We start from the raw sequence: 14,006 nt of genomic DNA on the forward strand, positions 1-14,006 counted from the left end.
CCTACTGTTTATCTTAGCAGCTTCTGTACTGGGTTATTCTCCAATCTATTCAGCAACTTTTTTTTTCAGGCTTTAAAAGGTCAGTATTTTTATTTGCCCTTCCTATACTTCCTGCGTTACTGGACACCCGACTTTGGACTCCTGCCGCAGACTTGACGTTCGTCGAGCTGCAATTTCTTTAATCGAAAGCTTGGTCCTTTCATCATATCTGTCCCTGAAAGTGCTAGTGGGTGTTTTTGGGACGCGCCACTCGAATTTCTAGCGTGGCACACCGTCTTGCTCGAACAGCCTCATGATTGAAGATGATTGCTGCGGTATATGCAATATATACTTTGACAACATCTGTACTGCCCCGGGAATTTTCCTTGTATTGGGCCTTTTGTGCACAGTGACTATTATTTTCATTTACGTCGAATTTAGGCTTTCCATCGGCTGACTTGCGTTTTGCTATTGGATGCCAATCAATTACCGACGTGTTGTGTGGACATACATTTGGCAAATGCTAACAGATATGAGTTAGAGAACCGTATTTTCATGGCAGGGGCAGGTAAACGCCGCCGCAGAAACGCTGCAAACCAAGACAAGAAGTCTGAAGACACACCATTTAATGTGTCCATTCAACAATATGATGGGCCACCACCGCAAGGACCCTCTCGCCCTCGTGGTCGTCAACCCCCGTCTCCAGTTAATACAGGGGTCTTGTCGCCTCAGAGAGGCTCCCCAGCTACTTCCCCCCGCGTAACATCGCCAATCCGTACTCCATCGAGTCCACGAAACGTTGCTCAGCCTTCACTGGGCCATGTTATCAATCCCCCCAGTGAAGATATGTGCCGTAACATGGATGTTCAGATAGGTTATACTTCCTCGGTAAGCATGCTTCAGTTTGCTTTTACAGTTACCTTCATATAATTTCATTTAACAAAAGTCGGCAATATCCTCCACATGGCACTGGGCACTTATTATATGGCTTTCTTAGCTATATCACTTAATCTAGTACTTTTCATTCGGCCCTCCTTTTATTTATTACTCTCTTTAAAAGTACTCACTATACTCACACATCCGTTGAAATTTCTTAAATTCACTTTTGCTTGATCGTGGCTCTGAAAACTTGGCTGGCTTACGTGAATTCACTGTTCTGCATCACTACCATTTCAAGTATTCACCTCTCAGCCAGTCTCTGCCTGGGAATATAAAGGCCTCTCTACTCTCTTCCTTCCTCTTTCTTTCTCACTCGTCAGAGCTCTCTCAACGCCCATTTCCTGATCGCATCGCTGCACTGCCCTCTATTTTCAATCGCCATATTTCTGCTATATTTGCTATTCTATTTGTATTCTTTTCAGTATTCAATCTCTATTTCAGCAATGTCTTCAAAAAACACGACTGAAAAAAAATTGACGGAAGGCCCAGCGTTCTCGAGAAATCCTGTATTTTATGAAACTGACCCTGACCAGTACTTTGAAGACATAACTCTCGTTAAGCGGCCCGCCTTTAATACAACCGGCAAGGAGATCTCAGTCGCTATCAACTCGTATCCAATTCTTCAGTTTCCAACAAAAACAATTTATCAATACGATGTAAGTCTATCACTTCACCGAACATCTTATCTATTTACATGGGACTTGTTGACGCATATCTAGGTCCTCATTGGAAATGGCGCTGAAAAACGTGCTGTTCTGGATAAGGTCTGGAATTCTAAAGTTAGACAAGAAAAGCTCGGAAAATTCTGGATTTTTGATGGAAATAAGCTGGCATGGTAGGCTGGATGTCTGAAATTTCCATGCCACTTACTGACGCAGAAAAACCAGGTCTACTACTCAGCTTCCCCGAGAGTTGAACATTGTGATTGACCTGGATGCTGAAGTTGGCCGATCAGATTCGAAGAGAAGCAATGCCTTTCGTTTAGTAGTTCGAGAAACGAAAAAAATCAATTTGGCTATTCTTGACGAATATCTCCGTGGTGTTACTTCGCTCAAGGATGATGCTCAGGAGTCGTTTAGTAAGTATTTCCTAGTTACTCTTATTTCTAAGTAGTATAAATATGACAAAGCTAATGCATACAAGACTTCCTGGATCACCTTCTACGCGAAACCCCAAGTCGTACTTTCATTCCGGTTAAGAGATCTTATTTCTCGGAAGACAACCCAAAGCATGATCTTGGTGCAGGTGTCTTCGCGTATAAAGGAATCTATCAAGCCATTCGGGCGGTTCACGTAAGATTTACTCTCGTATTGTAAAAGTTGACCTAGCTAACAGGCTCCTTCAGCCGGGAAAATTGGCGGTGAATGTTGACGTTTCTAATTCGTGCTTCTGGTCTCTGTGGTCCCTCGTGGGTCTTGCTATCGGAATGATGGATCTTCGTGACGTCCAACAGCTCATGCACTATTCAAAACCCCTAGATGACGGGTATGGTGGGCATATGCCATCTAAACAATTTCAGTTGTTGAATCGCCTGCGTAAATTGGGCGTTAGACCCAATTATCGCGGGTGTCCTTGCCCCGAAAAAGAATGGATTATCAAGGAATTTCTCCTAGTCAATGCGAAACAATACACATTCGATGTTAAAACTCCCGACGGCTCGAAGAAGACAACGACTATTTACGATTATTTTAACGAAAAGTACAACATTAAACTGGACTATTGGCAGCTTCCTGTTGTGCAAATGACAAAACCCGGAGTTGTCTACCCTATGGAGCTTCTTGCAGTGTATCGTGCGCAGAAATATCCATTTAAGCTTAGCGAGTTTCAAACGGCAGAAATGATCAAATTTGCTGTTTCTAGGCCAGCTGAAAGACGCCAGGCCATTGAAAGATGCAAGAAAAATCTTCGTCACCCGGAGGATGATGTGCTCAAGGAATATGGGCTCAAAATCAGCGACACAATGGTGAGGTCAAAGGCCAGACTGCTCCCGAACCCAGAGATTCTATTTGGGGGAAATCAGAAATTTAATCCTGGGACCAATGGTCGCTGGGATCTCCGTGGGAAAAAATTTTACCTCCCAAATACGACGCCTCTAAAGTCATGGGGTGTTGGTTTTTTCAAAGGTCGCCAGGGGATTGATACTTCTCAGATCGAAAGCTTCTGTGACAACCTTGTTCGAACATATCAAGGACACGGTGGCGATGTCAAAACCACGCGCCCGCTTATAATGGAGTTGCCGCAGGATCCAGCGAAGGCTGTTTACGAATTATTCCATGCGGTTGGTAACAAATTCAATCAACGCCCGCAGCTCTTGATTTTGATCGTGCAAGATCGCCATAGCTTTCATTATCTTCGCATTAAAAAGTCCTGCGACTGTCGATTTGGTGTCCCATCGCAAGTGCTTCAGTCAAGACAAGTAGTAAAGAACAATGGCCAGTACATTTCAAACGTGCTGATGAAAATCAATGCTAAACTCGGAGGAACAACTGCACGATCTAATTCCAAATTTAACCCGTCCCTACCACCATTTACAATGGTGATTGGAGCTGATGTTTCTCATGCCTCCCCAGGAAGCCATGCTCCCAGCATGGCGTCATTTACCATTTGTATGGATACATTTGGTGGTAGGTACAACGCCGGTTGCGAGACAAACGGTGAGCGACGAGAGATAATAAGCCCAGCCAATATTCGTGATATTTTGGGCCCTCTGATCCGTGAATGGGTCATGAATGTCGGCAAAGGCAAAAACCCGCAGAATCTTTACTACTTTCGAGACGGTGTATCTGAAGGAGAGCAACAACACGTTCTACAGCGCGAAATAAGACATATTAAGGATATCTTCAAAGACATCGCGATGGGTAAAGAATGGGAAGGCAAAGTTACTGTCATTATTTGTTCGAAAAGACATCACATCAGAGCTTTTCCAGATTCGAATGACCGTAATGCTGCTGACAAGAATGGCAACCCACTCCCTGGCACTCTTGTTGAAAGAGACGTTACCAACCCACACGGCTATGACTTTTTCTTGTGGTCGCACGTTGCACTTCAGGGAACCTCTCGTCCAGTACACTACCAGGTTCTTGTTGACGAAATCGGAAGTTCGCCCCATCAGCTTCAGAACATGATCTATGAGCACTGTTACCAGTACATGAGATCTACTACCTCTGTATCTCTCTGTATGTTCTTCCTCAAATCTGTCAATACTCCCAACTAATTTGCTTCTCTAGTCCCAGCCGTCTATTACGCCCATCTGGCTTCGAACCGTGCTAGGTCACACGAGAATGTTCCTGCGAGTTCTGGTCCACAGTCTGGGCCTGGTACTAAATTGAATCAAGCACCACCCCCACAGAAGCCGGCAGAACCACCCGCTTTATTGCCCATGCCAGCCGGAGATAAGCTTGGATTTAAGATGTGGTACATTTAAACCGCCATGAGTTCTGTGCAGAATTCTCGTACTTTTGACAGCCAATTTGATCCGATCCAAATTCGTTTCCTCTAAAATGCCAATTCTTTCAATAAGACCCCAAAACGAAATAGCACAAAAATATGGGGCATAGCACTTTTTTTTTAACTATACGATATTGACATTGCTGTTGATCTATCAGACGATTCATAGGCGGTAGGTGGATAAAACTGCTAGCTGCTAGGATTGTTATAGGTAGCTCTTTAGGGAATATAAACATCACGTCTTGATAAATTGGCTTTGGTAGAATCCGTTTTTTAAATATAAGACCATTCCGTAAGTGATACAGCACTATGCAGGTGCCGCAATCTATGCTACAGAGAAATGAAAAAGAAGCTTGCTGCCAACCTACGAAACTGGAGGTGCTTCTAGTGTAGGGAAGACGACTAATTTGTCAAATGTATTGTAGGCAGATGGATTGTACAGAGTTAATAGTCTCAGCACGGTTGATCAATTGAACGAAGACTATCCACACAACCTTGGGACCGGGAAATTTAGGTGAAAGAAAACATTTAGCAATAAAAATACCTACAAAAAAGTTGGGTTTCAAGCCGGATCAACCACCAAAGAAATGAGTCGAATTATTGATTATTTGGAGATAGGCAACAGCAAAATAGAGGAAGAAATTCCGTCAAAAACGCCCTTTCCGTTGAGCCGTCGCCGATAACCCTTTTTTTGTCTGGGGATATCATATCCAAAACAACCCTCCGGGGGAAATGAAGACAAAAAAAAACAAGAAGGAAAGGCTCTAAACAAAAGCGCAACTTAGCCACCGATGCATGAAGGAAAGCAGGGTTTCTGAAGAAATACAATCACACACCTCGGAGGGGAATCACAAAAACTTGCCGTATTGTATAGCAAACGAGGGGTATACAAGACTGAGAAGCAAAAGGATATGTAATAATGCACAATATTTCATCAAACAACGGAGAAAGATCGATACCCTAGGCTGAGGCTAGACGAATCGAGCGCCGAAAAAAAGTTCGCGAGTCAAATGTTGTAACATGGGTTTACCAGTAAAAGAATAATCGAAACAGCTTGTCTATTAGGCATGGCCATTTACACTGACCGCATTAGAAGCGGGCGCAGTGGAAGAATTGCCTGCCCAGTTGCCATCGGCAGCATGATTGTCGTCAATGTCCATAGCATCATCGTCCCCATGATTACCATTGAGCGCCTCTCCTGCTCTCTCAGGGCCGCCATTGTTGCTTTCTCCTTTGTAGCCGTTAGAGCCATCATGAGACTTGATGCCGTTAAGTTTCGAGGAGACGGCTGCTTTGACATGATTGGCAGAACCAACTGTATTCGCACTATCAGCGCCATCCCTACCAGGAAGACCAAGCGGGACATTCTGGCTTTTCTTAGCCTTCTTCCTATTCGGCTCAGAAAGTCCAGATTTCACAGCGCCAATATTTGCTGAGGGTGGTGCCGGTCGTTTCTGAGGGCTGGTGGTTATTGTTTGACCTGATGGTGGGGGAATCTTGCCAGATGCCGGAATACGAGGCCTTGCTGCGTTTGGTCTTTGTTTTGGCGGCAACTCCAAATCTTCAACAAGTGCATCATCGTTGTTGGCGTGTAATTTTGCCAAGAAGAAGTTCTGAACCAAGCCGATGTGCCGAGGGAGAGTCTGTAATGTGATCCGTGGGTAGGCAGGTGGGGTAGGAAATAGAGCGGATGTCGTTTGAGACGAACTTGGGTTACTGTCAGTATTTTCCAATATAGCCAAGAGGTGATTAGGCAAACGAAGGGGGCATACTTTAAATTCTGGGCTTGATGAGCGTTGTACATCCGATTCTGGAGAAGATGTAAAGGCACACTCATGCTTGAAAGGCCAAATTCCTTGTCCAAACCAAGTTCCTTAAATCCAAAGAAATCTTCATCAATATCTTCAGCAAAATCACCTCCAATAAATTGTTCACTTCCATCATTGAAAGCACTTGACCCATCGCCGGCATTGTCATTGAGGGCTGGTCGGAGCAACTCTGCGAGATGGCCTTTCAGGCGTTCATGGATAACACCTAATTTCGCGCCATGGCGCTCAGTATCGTCCTTGACATATGACTCAAGAGTTTCGACATCCGTCCCAACGCACTGGAGTGTGTGGAGAATCATTTGTTCTTGAGTATAAGGCAGCTTCCATTGTGATTTTGTTGACGATGGATTCGTTGTTTCGTCCGATACCATAACCTTTGGACACTCCATATACCCTTTGAGTGTTGCCCCGATTTTAGAAAAGAAATCCGCCGCCACATCAGTGATAGCATCCAAAGCCGAAGGCTGGTATTCCTCAAACCCAGTATGGTAAAGAACCTTGGCAACTGAGCGTTGAAGAGCGGCTCTGCAAACCCAAGGGTTTATAACTGGCCCCTCATCATTCATCACATGTGGAAGCACGTCTTTCTCAATAAGTGGCTCTGGCTGATACTTCTGAAATTGGTTTTGATACATCTATTGACATGTATTAGATTAAATATGCAACAGTATAGAACCAAACAGCTTACCTGAGATTGCTGTTGCATCTGCTTTACAATACTTATTTTTGAACAGATCTTTCTAGTCTCCTGGGTCTGCTTTAAGTTTGCATCTATTCTCTTGGAAAATTTACTTGGGGGTGCTGTGAACAACCCCTTTGGAAGAATCCTCAGGAATTCTTCCGAGGTCTCAACCACATTCCCTTCAGAGTCTTCTTTCCACTGTAAATGCGCTGGTAGATCAGGGACGGCCGACATAAGATCATAGTAATCTGGAAGCATCTGCTCTTCTTCCTCTTCGATACCTTCAGCAAAAGTTTCAGCGGTAGTTGCCGGTTGTACCATTTGGGAGCTAGAATCTGTCTGTCTATCGTTCTCTATTGAAGCCTCCTGCTGGTTTTTAAGCCACCGTCTCATTCCAGATTTTGTCCGAAGGAGAGCCGGCTCCTCGGAATTTAATCTATCGCCTTTGAAAAGGCGGTGTCTCACGGCAGCGACAAGAGCACGATCTTTCTTCGTAACTTGCTTCCATATTTTATATTCAGGATCTTCAAATTCTACAGCCAGTCCAGATAAAGCGCTGTTATAAGCAGGGGCCGCGGGTACAAACCCCACTATCTCTAGGGCATCCATTTGGATTCCAGTGGCAGGAAGTCCTTGGCTATTTGATGTAATTGGGGTCAAGGTGCCGGGAGGAGGTGTTGATGTAGCACCTGAAATACCATCTATGGTTGAATCTTGGGACGTGCTGATGGCGTCAGATGGTATATTGCTCTTGACTTCAGGAGTCGACTGGAGACCTTTAGCAGGCGCTTTGCGACCAGCTCCCGCCCCCTTCTTCCCTTTCGTAGCTGTTGCCTTGCGTCCTCGAGATGACATGATTGGCTCATCATCACTTTCTTCTCCGCCATCAAGTTCCGCAAGTTGAAGTCTGCGCTCTTCGGCTTCGACCTCGGCACGATCCCTAATGACAATTTCCGGTATCAAAGGCACCAGTTTCTCTGTTTCTTTTCTCATATACAGGGCATGTTTTCGGAGAAAATGCTCAGGGTTAGTGTTGTACTTCAAACAATTGGCCCAAATCAGGTTAAGATCGTCTACAAACTCCTGCTTCGATTTATACTGAAGGGCTTTCAGCTTTTTGGTCATCGACCCAAGATCCATTGGGCGTTTGATGACTATTTTCCTTAGTTAGTGCAAGGTGAAAAGCGTGAAGAGTGGGATTCGATCTTACTGTTATGATAATCTGGGGCGTCTCTTTTATTGACTCGGGTGAGAAAGGCGCTGGAGTGTTCAGTCATGGCTTTAAGCTCGCTTAGTACCTTTTCCGCAGCTTCATAGAGTTCTTCTTGGCCGATTTTCTCTTCGCTTGCCCATTTACTGCGATTCTTCCTGACTTCGCTCATTAAACTTCGAAGCTCGGCATCTGAAGCTTGAACTTCACTACGCTTCATATCGATCCGGGCGATGAGATTCTTCAGAGTCAAACTCGATGCTCCGAGGTTGGCACTGCTCAGCGAACCATATGCTGGTTGCCCATTTGCGGAGGTGTTATCGTTTCCAGATTGACCACTCATTTCAGCCTCGACTTGTCTCTCTGATTCCTCCAGCCGCTGTTGGTCTAGCATCGCATCACGATCATTCTCCAAAGTGTAGAATATCGTACGAAAGCTTCTTTTGGCAGCTTCTTCAGTCTCCTTTTTATCCTGCTCTAACTTTTTTCTGATATCTTCTAGAGAGTCCTTTTTGGAATCCTTTTGGTTTTCAGAGCTTAGGGGAATGCCGGGTTTCGGGGGAGGAGAAGGTTCGAGTTTTATTTCCGTGATCGAAGGTGTGGATTTGGATTTCGGGGATGGAGGAGCATGAGGGCTAGACCTGTTTTCCTCTTCATCGTCGTATTCGTCGTAGTCATCCTCATCCAGTCGCCTAGCAGGACGCCGTGGAGGTGCTGGAGCGGCAGCTGCTTGGGGCTCAAGGGCAGCGGCTTCCGCAGGACCCGACGTAGGCTCGGCATCGTTTTGAGGTGCGTCTTCTGAAGTTTTATTACCAAATAGCGTATTTATCCTTGATTCCGTTCGTTTATAGCTTTCTCTAAAGGCGGTGACGCGGGGGTCTTCTTCCGGAGCGACATCAGGGTCTAATACCGGGTTTCCGCCCTGGGAACTCTCCGCTGGCGCACGGGAAGCTACTTGGGGCGTGTGGGGGCGCGACGGACCATTCGACAGGCCATTGAAAGAGGAGCCGGAGTTGTGCTGGTTGTCGGGGGGACGGAGATGCCCTGGAGGGAGCCAGGCGTGGTGTTGGTTGGGCGACATGGCGGCGCCAAACCCGCGATACTGGGCGGGCGAGGGGGCTGCCCTCCAGCTGATGAGCGCGCCTCAGCGGAGAGCAATCTCGGGTTGGGGAGCACGGAAAAATGGCATAAGATAGTAGGTCAGGGTGCAACAGCCACTCCGGCGCGCAGTCCGGGGTTGCAGGCGATGAATGTGTCGAGGAGTCGATGGCTGGTCGAGCGACGGTTTTGGCGGAGATTCTTTGCGGAGGTGGAAGTCATCAGCAGCGCCCAGACTGACCATTCTGATCCGAGCAGTCACGGGACCGCCCCAGCTCCGGCCTTCCAGCGCCAGCGGACAGCTTGCGGCCTGCGTCTGCCTGTCCGCCGCCGGCCAGCTCCAACGCCCGGCAATCTGGACAATCCTGCACTCGCTCTCCTTGGATGAAGCTGAGCGTGCTTCTCGGCCGATTTTTGCTTGTTGGCTGCTGCTGCGCATCGCTGTAACTAACGAACGAATTATTCCCCGAACCCGACATCGTCACCACGCATACGACCTAGCACCGCACACCATATTTTCGCAGCCGGCAGGTTGGGGACACTTGAAGCACAATAGCAATATTCCCGTTACCCACAAATATGCGTATCAGATACCCCTTTGCTGGTACGTTCTGAATCTATTCTAGCTCGTCACGGTGATTTCCTTCATGCTAAGAAAACATCCATCTCCTGCAGGGGCCTTCTTTGTTCTTCTTTTACTCTCTGCTTATATTGGCCTTACTCCCCACAGCCAGCCGGGCGATGGCACGCCCAAAATCCCCGCGTCCCTGCAGCCTAACGACAAATTCCTCCATTTCGTTACCTTCTTTGCCCTTTCGATCGCGTTCTACTGGATCCTGGATACATCCCGACGGCGGGTACTACACTTAACCGTCTTTGTCTGCACGCTAGCTCTAGGAGTTGGCTCCGAAATTGTGCAGTCAGTCATTCCCAATGGCCGATCGTTCGATCCATTCGACATCCTTGCCAATATCGTCGGGAGCCTGGGTGCAGTGGGACTTTGCACATGGTATCATAAACGGATGCTGGAGCGGAAAAGGAAAGCTCGTTTCGGCGGCCCAATGAACGACGGAGAGCGGGAGGAGGATATTGAATTAGGGGCTTCTTCCAGTCATGGCGGCGCCCTTGGTCCGCAAGAGACCGGCGTGACGGCGAGCCGAAGTCTCGAGCAGGAAGTTGATGACTGGGATGAAAATGCGGTGGATAATTGGGAAGAAGAGGAAGGGGAGGCAGCCCATAACACCCCGAGCGGAACCGAAGATGTGTCCACAGCATCTCTAGCGAAAGATGACGTGAAATTACGAAGCGATTGAAATGACGGAAACGTATGCTCCATGAAAATATAACAGATTGTGTTTTTACTCATCATGTATACTTAAAAGAACCCCAGGCTGGCGTAAGTATAGCTCTTTTTAGTTTGTTGGTGGTATTTGGCAATTGGCGTTCGGTTATAGATAGCCTTGTTTATTATGTTATGAAGGGGATGTGGTCACTATATTTTCGGTTCTGATTAAGTCTAGATTATTCTTCTGCGTAAATTGATATCCCCCAAGGCACTACGGTGCGTAAAAGATAATAAAAGGTCAAAGGTATGGGGTATGTTCGCTCAAACAGGCTGACTCAGAATTTGCAAGGAATCTATCAGCAAGAGCAACATCCATGAGCCAGATTAATCGTAAGACATTAACTGTGGATAGTAATAATAATACGTAATTCATCCAAGGGCAATGTAGGCGCAACATCGGGCGGCTATCCGCCGCGAAAGGACTCAACCATAAAAACGAGAAAACGCTGCTAGTAATGTTACACAATGGCCTCCCAGGAAAACGCAAATCAAAATTAATACAGAGCGTAAGAATGGGTATTGAAGAATATGGAGACATAAGACTCGAGTAGTGAGCATCATTGAACGCAGTTGGGAGCACGCTCGCTGTGTTTGCAAGACGAGTATTTTGATTAATATTAATTTTTCTGTTAATATCAACTGGAACATTCTGCTTCAGGCACCGTCTCTGTTTTATTTTCACTGACAGTGGGGGCCTCAGTAGAGACTTTCTCTGCTCGAAGCGTCTGGGCTTGCTCTCGTAGAACGTCGTATAGAAATTGATATTGAATCTCATTAAAAACCATCATCATTCGCTGTTCTCGAAGGTCATCCACAGTGCGGAAAATCATGTCAGCATCATCGGCTACATCGAGCAAAGAACCGTTGTGTAGCTGTCGTAAAAGGTGATCCAAGGCAATAAAAGTGCCTGTTCTACCAACCCCAGCGCTGCAATGAACAACTCTTGGGTTGTCAGCGGATACTGCTTGCTCAGCCGTAATTTTGGTTAGCTGGATGAGTGCGTCACGGTATTGGCCCTCTGGCTTGGAATAGTCCGACCAGCCCGCAAATAGATAATGCCACACGATCTTCGATTTCGACCCAACGTCTAATTTCAGCTGTCGAATTTCGGAGCAGCATATCTCGTCATAAGAATATGTCAAAAGAGTAATGGATCCAGTAACATTCTCACAGTCTGACTCGCCCTCTTTACAATCGATAAACGGGTCGGACTCGGTATGGGAGAACGTAAACGTAGAAACTTCCAAGTCCAAAGGGAAATATTGTGCGCATTTCTCTTTACCTGCTTCAAGAGTCTGGGTCAGCATTACAATAATCGCAACCTCTCCTGTCTCGTGGAAAACCATATTCCAAAAATGGGCAAGGTGATTTTCTTTTGGGCCCTATAGCAGTGGCCGCCATTAGAAGATATTCTCGAATAGAGCCTGGTGGTCAACTGACCTGAGTGGCAATGTAACGGAAAGCTTCTTCGGTCTTGCTATCTTTTAAAATGATAGGAGAAGCATTGATGAAGTCACAATCGCCCGGGGGAACCTTCAAATGGATTCGAGAATTGGCCCAAGCTTGGACGTTGGCATATCGACTTCTTTCAGTGATCACAGGGCCAGACTCTAACGCAAACGGATGGGATGGGTTCCCTGACATAACTGCAGAAGTCATGCGGGCTCTTTGCGCCCACTGGAGGTCCTCAAACTTGTCTCTTAGCTCTGCATCACAGTAAACCACCAAATCAGCCATAACATCTTAGAAATAGGCCTTCTCATCCGCAAACCCACCTGATGGAGATTGGCTTAGGAAAGCGGGAATGCTGGGTGCACCGCCCCGCTCAGTACTACTCTCTCGGCTGCTGACATCCAACGCAGTAACCGACCCTCCTTTGACGGACGACCTACTGTCCGACGAGCGTTCCCGCTTGCCGAGGGTCTGTGGGAAATGCATTTCCGTCATCCGTGCCGTCGCCAGGCGGCGAAAATTCCGAGCCTGTCTCATGAAGCGCCGTACCTTATTACGGCCGTCTTTGGATTTTTGGTGCCCTTTGAAATAGGTAGTGTCAGAGGCACTGGAAGTCTCAGATGGAGCAATAGAGTGTGCTTTGTTGTCGTCAGAGAGGGATGCGGATGTGTCTGGGCGCACAGTGTTTGCCAGCAACGGATCTGGGCAGCTGGAAGAACTATCCGGCGCAGGATCCGGCAACAGATTCACAGCACTCGCCAAAGCGAGTTAGCAGAGGGGTCTGGAGGCTAGGAGAGCAAATGCATGGAGCCAAAGCACTGAGAGAAGGGAGAGGAGGAACACACTTCATAGGGCAAGGCGGGGGGGATGCTGGAGTGCTGGTTTCCAAACAACTGTTATATAGAGATCCTCAAACGCCGAGAGCGCACTATCTGGCTGTGAAGGGAAGGTTCCACGTGTGAACAAAACCCATCATTTGTCTGCAAGCAATGAAAGGAGCCTGTAAGGAGTGTATTCTGTAGCGGCGGCGGGCGTCTCCAGCACTGTTTTCCCCACACACACCGGGCAAAAATACACAGGCCAGTCGCTACACAAGGAAAGAAAGGAAAAAAGAAAGATAATAGACAGTGAAAGGTCTACCCGGCACAAGGAGAGGGCGTCGAGTGCAACGCATCCGCAGACTGTTTGCGCAAGCCGAGCGAGCCGTCCATGAAGCCGCGGACGCAGGCCCCCGGAGAGGCATTTCTCGCATCCAAACTCGGGCATCGATGCAAATCACATGGCCCGCAAAAACCTTCCTGGCCGCCACAGCCCGCCCGCCCGCCGCGCGCGTTGGCTTTTTTTTATTCCGACTCGCTTGCATAAAGCGACTGCGCTCTGACGCTTGGGTTCGCTGCCTGCCGCACCAATCGTGGGAACGGTCTCCTGCAACAGCCAAGGAGCTGGGCCATGATGAACAGACGACTGTGGCTTCGATTCTTCGAAGTACGTTGTACTGCACCCGCATAATATTTGAGGCTCCGGTTTCTAACATGCTGTGAAGATATGGCTTACTGGTAGGGTACGTCGTCAGGCAGCGACCCTTTCGTTTCATTAAGCGCTTGATTCTAATTTCCCGCAGTTGCTGGCTAGTCCAGGCTTCCATAGAGCTGTGCGCCGGATTCACAAATCCATCCATGAGCTAAGGCATGGAAAAGCACTTGAAGATATGGGTGGCACGAAAATTGATAGTGAGAAATCCTTGAGGCGCTTTAACAAAGATTGTGGCCACGCTGACCGTCTCTTGTGTCTTCGCAGAGCCAGGCCCAAAGTACTTTTTCCGGCTCTTTAGCGACGAGCTCAAGGATCAATTTCGGGGCAAGCCCAAAAAATAACTAATAGCTAGCATAATAGGAAGACAAATTCTCCGTTGCATAGTTACTCTATTGAGCGAATAAATGCCATTTTAGCCTACCAGACTTGGGTTTTTGTCATCACAATGGGCATAATGTCCAACCCTGTTTACGCAATCGGATCTGTTTGGGT

The 14,006-nt window shown here is 47.2% G+C and overlaps 4 protein-coding genes across 4 annotated transcripts; 2 read left to right on the plus strand and 2 right to left on the minus strand.

Moving 5' to 3' along the window:
* Positions 1-1,361: 1,361 nt before the first annotated feature.
* Positions 1,362-4,342, plus strand: ago1 (Protein argonaute; the record flags this gene model as incomplete). Its single annotated transcript, XM_049252068.1, has 6 exons — positions 1,362-1,574; positions 1,638-1,753; positions 1,806-1,996; positions 2,062-2,210; positions 2,264-4,094; positions 4,146-4,342. 6 exons carry the CDS (start codon positions 1,362-1,364, stop codon positions 4,340-4,342), a joined length of 2,697 nt encoding a protein of 898 aa, XP_049108951.1.
* Positions 4,343-5,426: 1,084 nt separating this feature from the next.
* Positions 5,427-9,167, minus strand: SPT7 (Transcriptional activator spt7; the record flags this gene model as incomplete). The annotated part of the gene is made up of 4 exons (XM_049252069.1): positions 5,427-6,072; positions 6,138-6,829; positions 6,883-8,030; positions 8,087-9,167. 4 exons carry the CDS (start codon positions 9,165-9,167, stop codon positions 5,427-5,429), a joined length of 3,567 nt encoding a protein of 1,188 aa, XP_049108952.1.
* Positions 9,168-9,763: 596 nt separating this feature from the next.
* On the plus strand, positions 9,764-10,497 carry LOZ57_003015 (uncharacterized protein; the record flags this gene model as incomplete). The annotated part of the gene is made up of 2 exons (XM_049252070.1): positions 9,764-9,788; positions 9,860-10,497. 2 exons carry the CDS (start codon positions 9,764-9,766, stop codon positions 10,495-10,497), a joined length of 663 nt encoding a protein of 220 aa, XP_049108953.1.
* A 667-nt stretch (positions 10,498-11,164) lies between these two features.
* On the minus strand, positions 11,165-12,476 carry PTP1 (tyrosine protein phosphatase 1; the record flags this gene model as incomplete). Its single annotated transcript, XM_049252071.1, has 3 exons — positions 11,165-11,911; positions 11,970-12,235; positions 12,305-12,476. 3 exons carry the CDS (start codon positions 12,474-12,476, stop codon positions 11,165-11,167), a joined length of 1,185 nt encoding a protein of 394 aa, XP_049108954.1.
* Between the last annotated feature and the right edge of the window lie 1,530 nt (positions 12,477-14,006).

This window comes from Ophidiomyces ophidiicola (genome assembly GCF_022830035.1).
Source record: "Ophidiomyces ophidiicola strain CBS 122913 chromosome Unknown scaffold_9, whole genome shotgun sequence".
Taxonomy (NCBI): Eukaryota; Fungi; Ascomycota; class Eurotiomycetes; order Onygenales; family Onygenaceae; genus Ophidiomyces; species Ophidiomyces ophidiicola.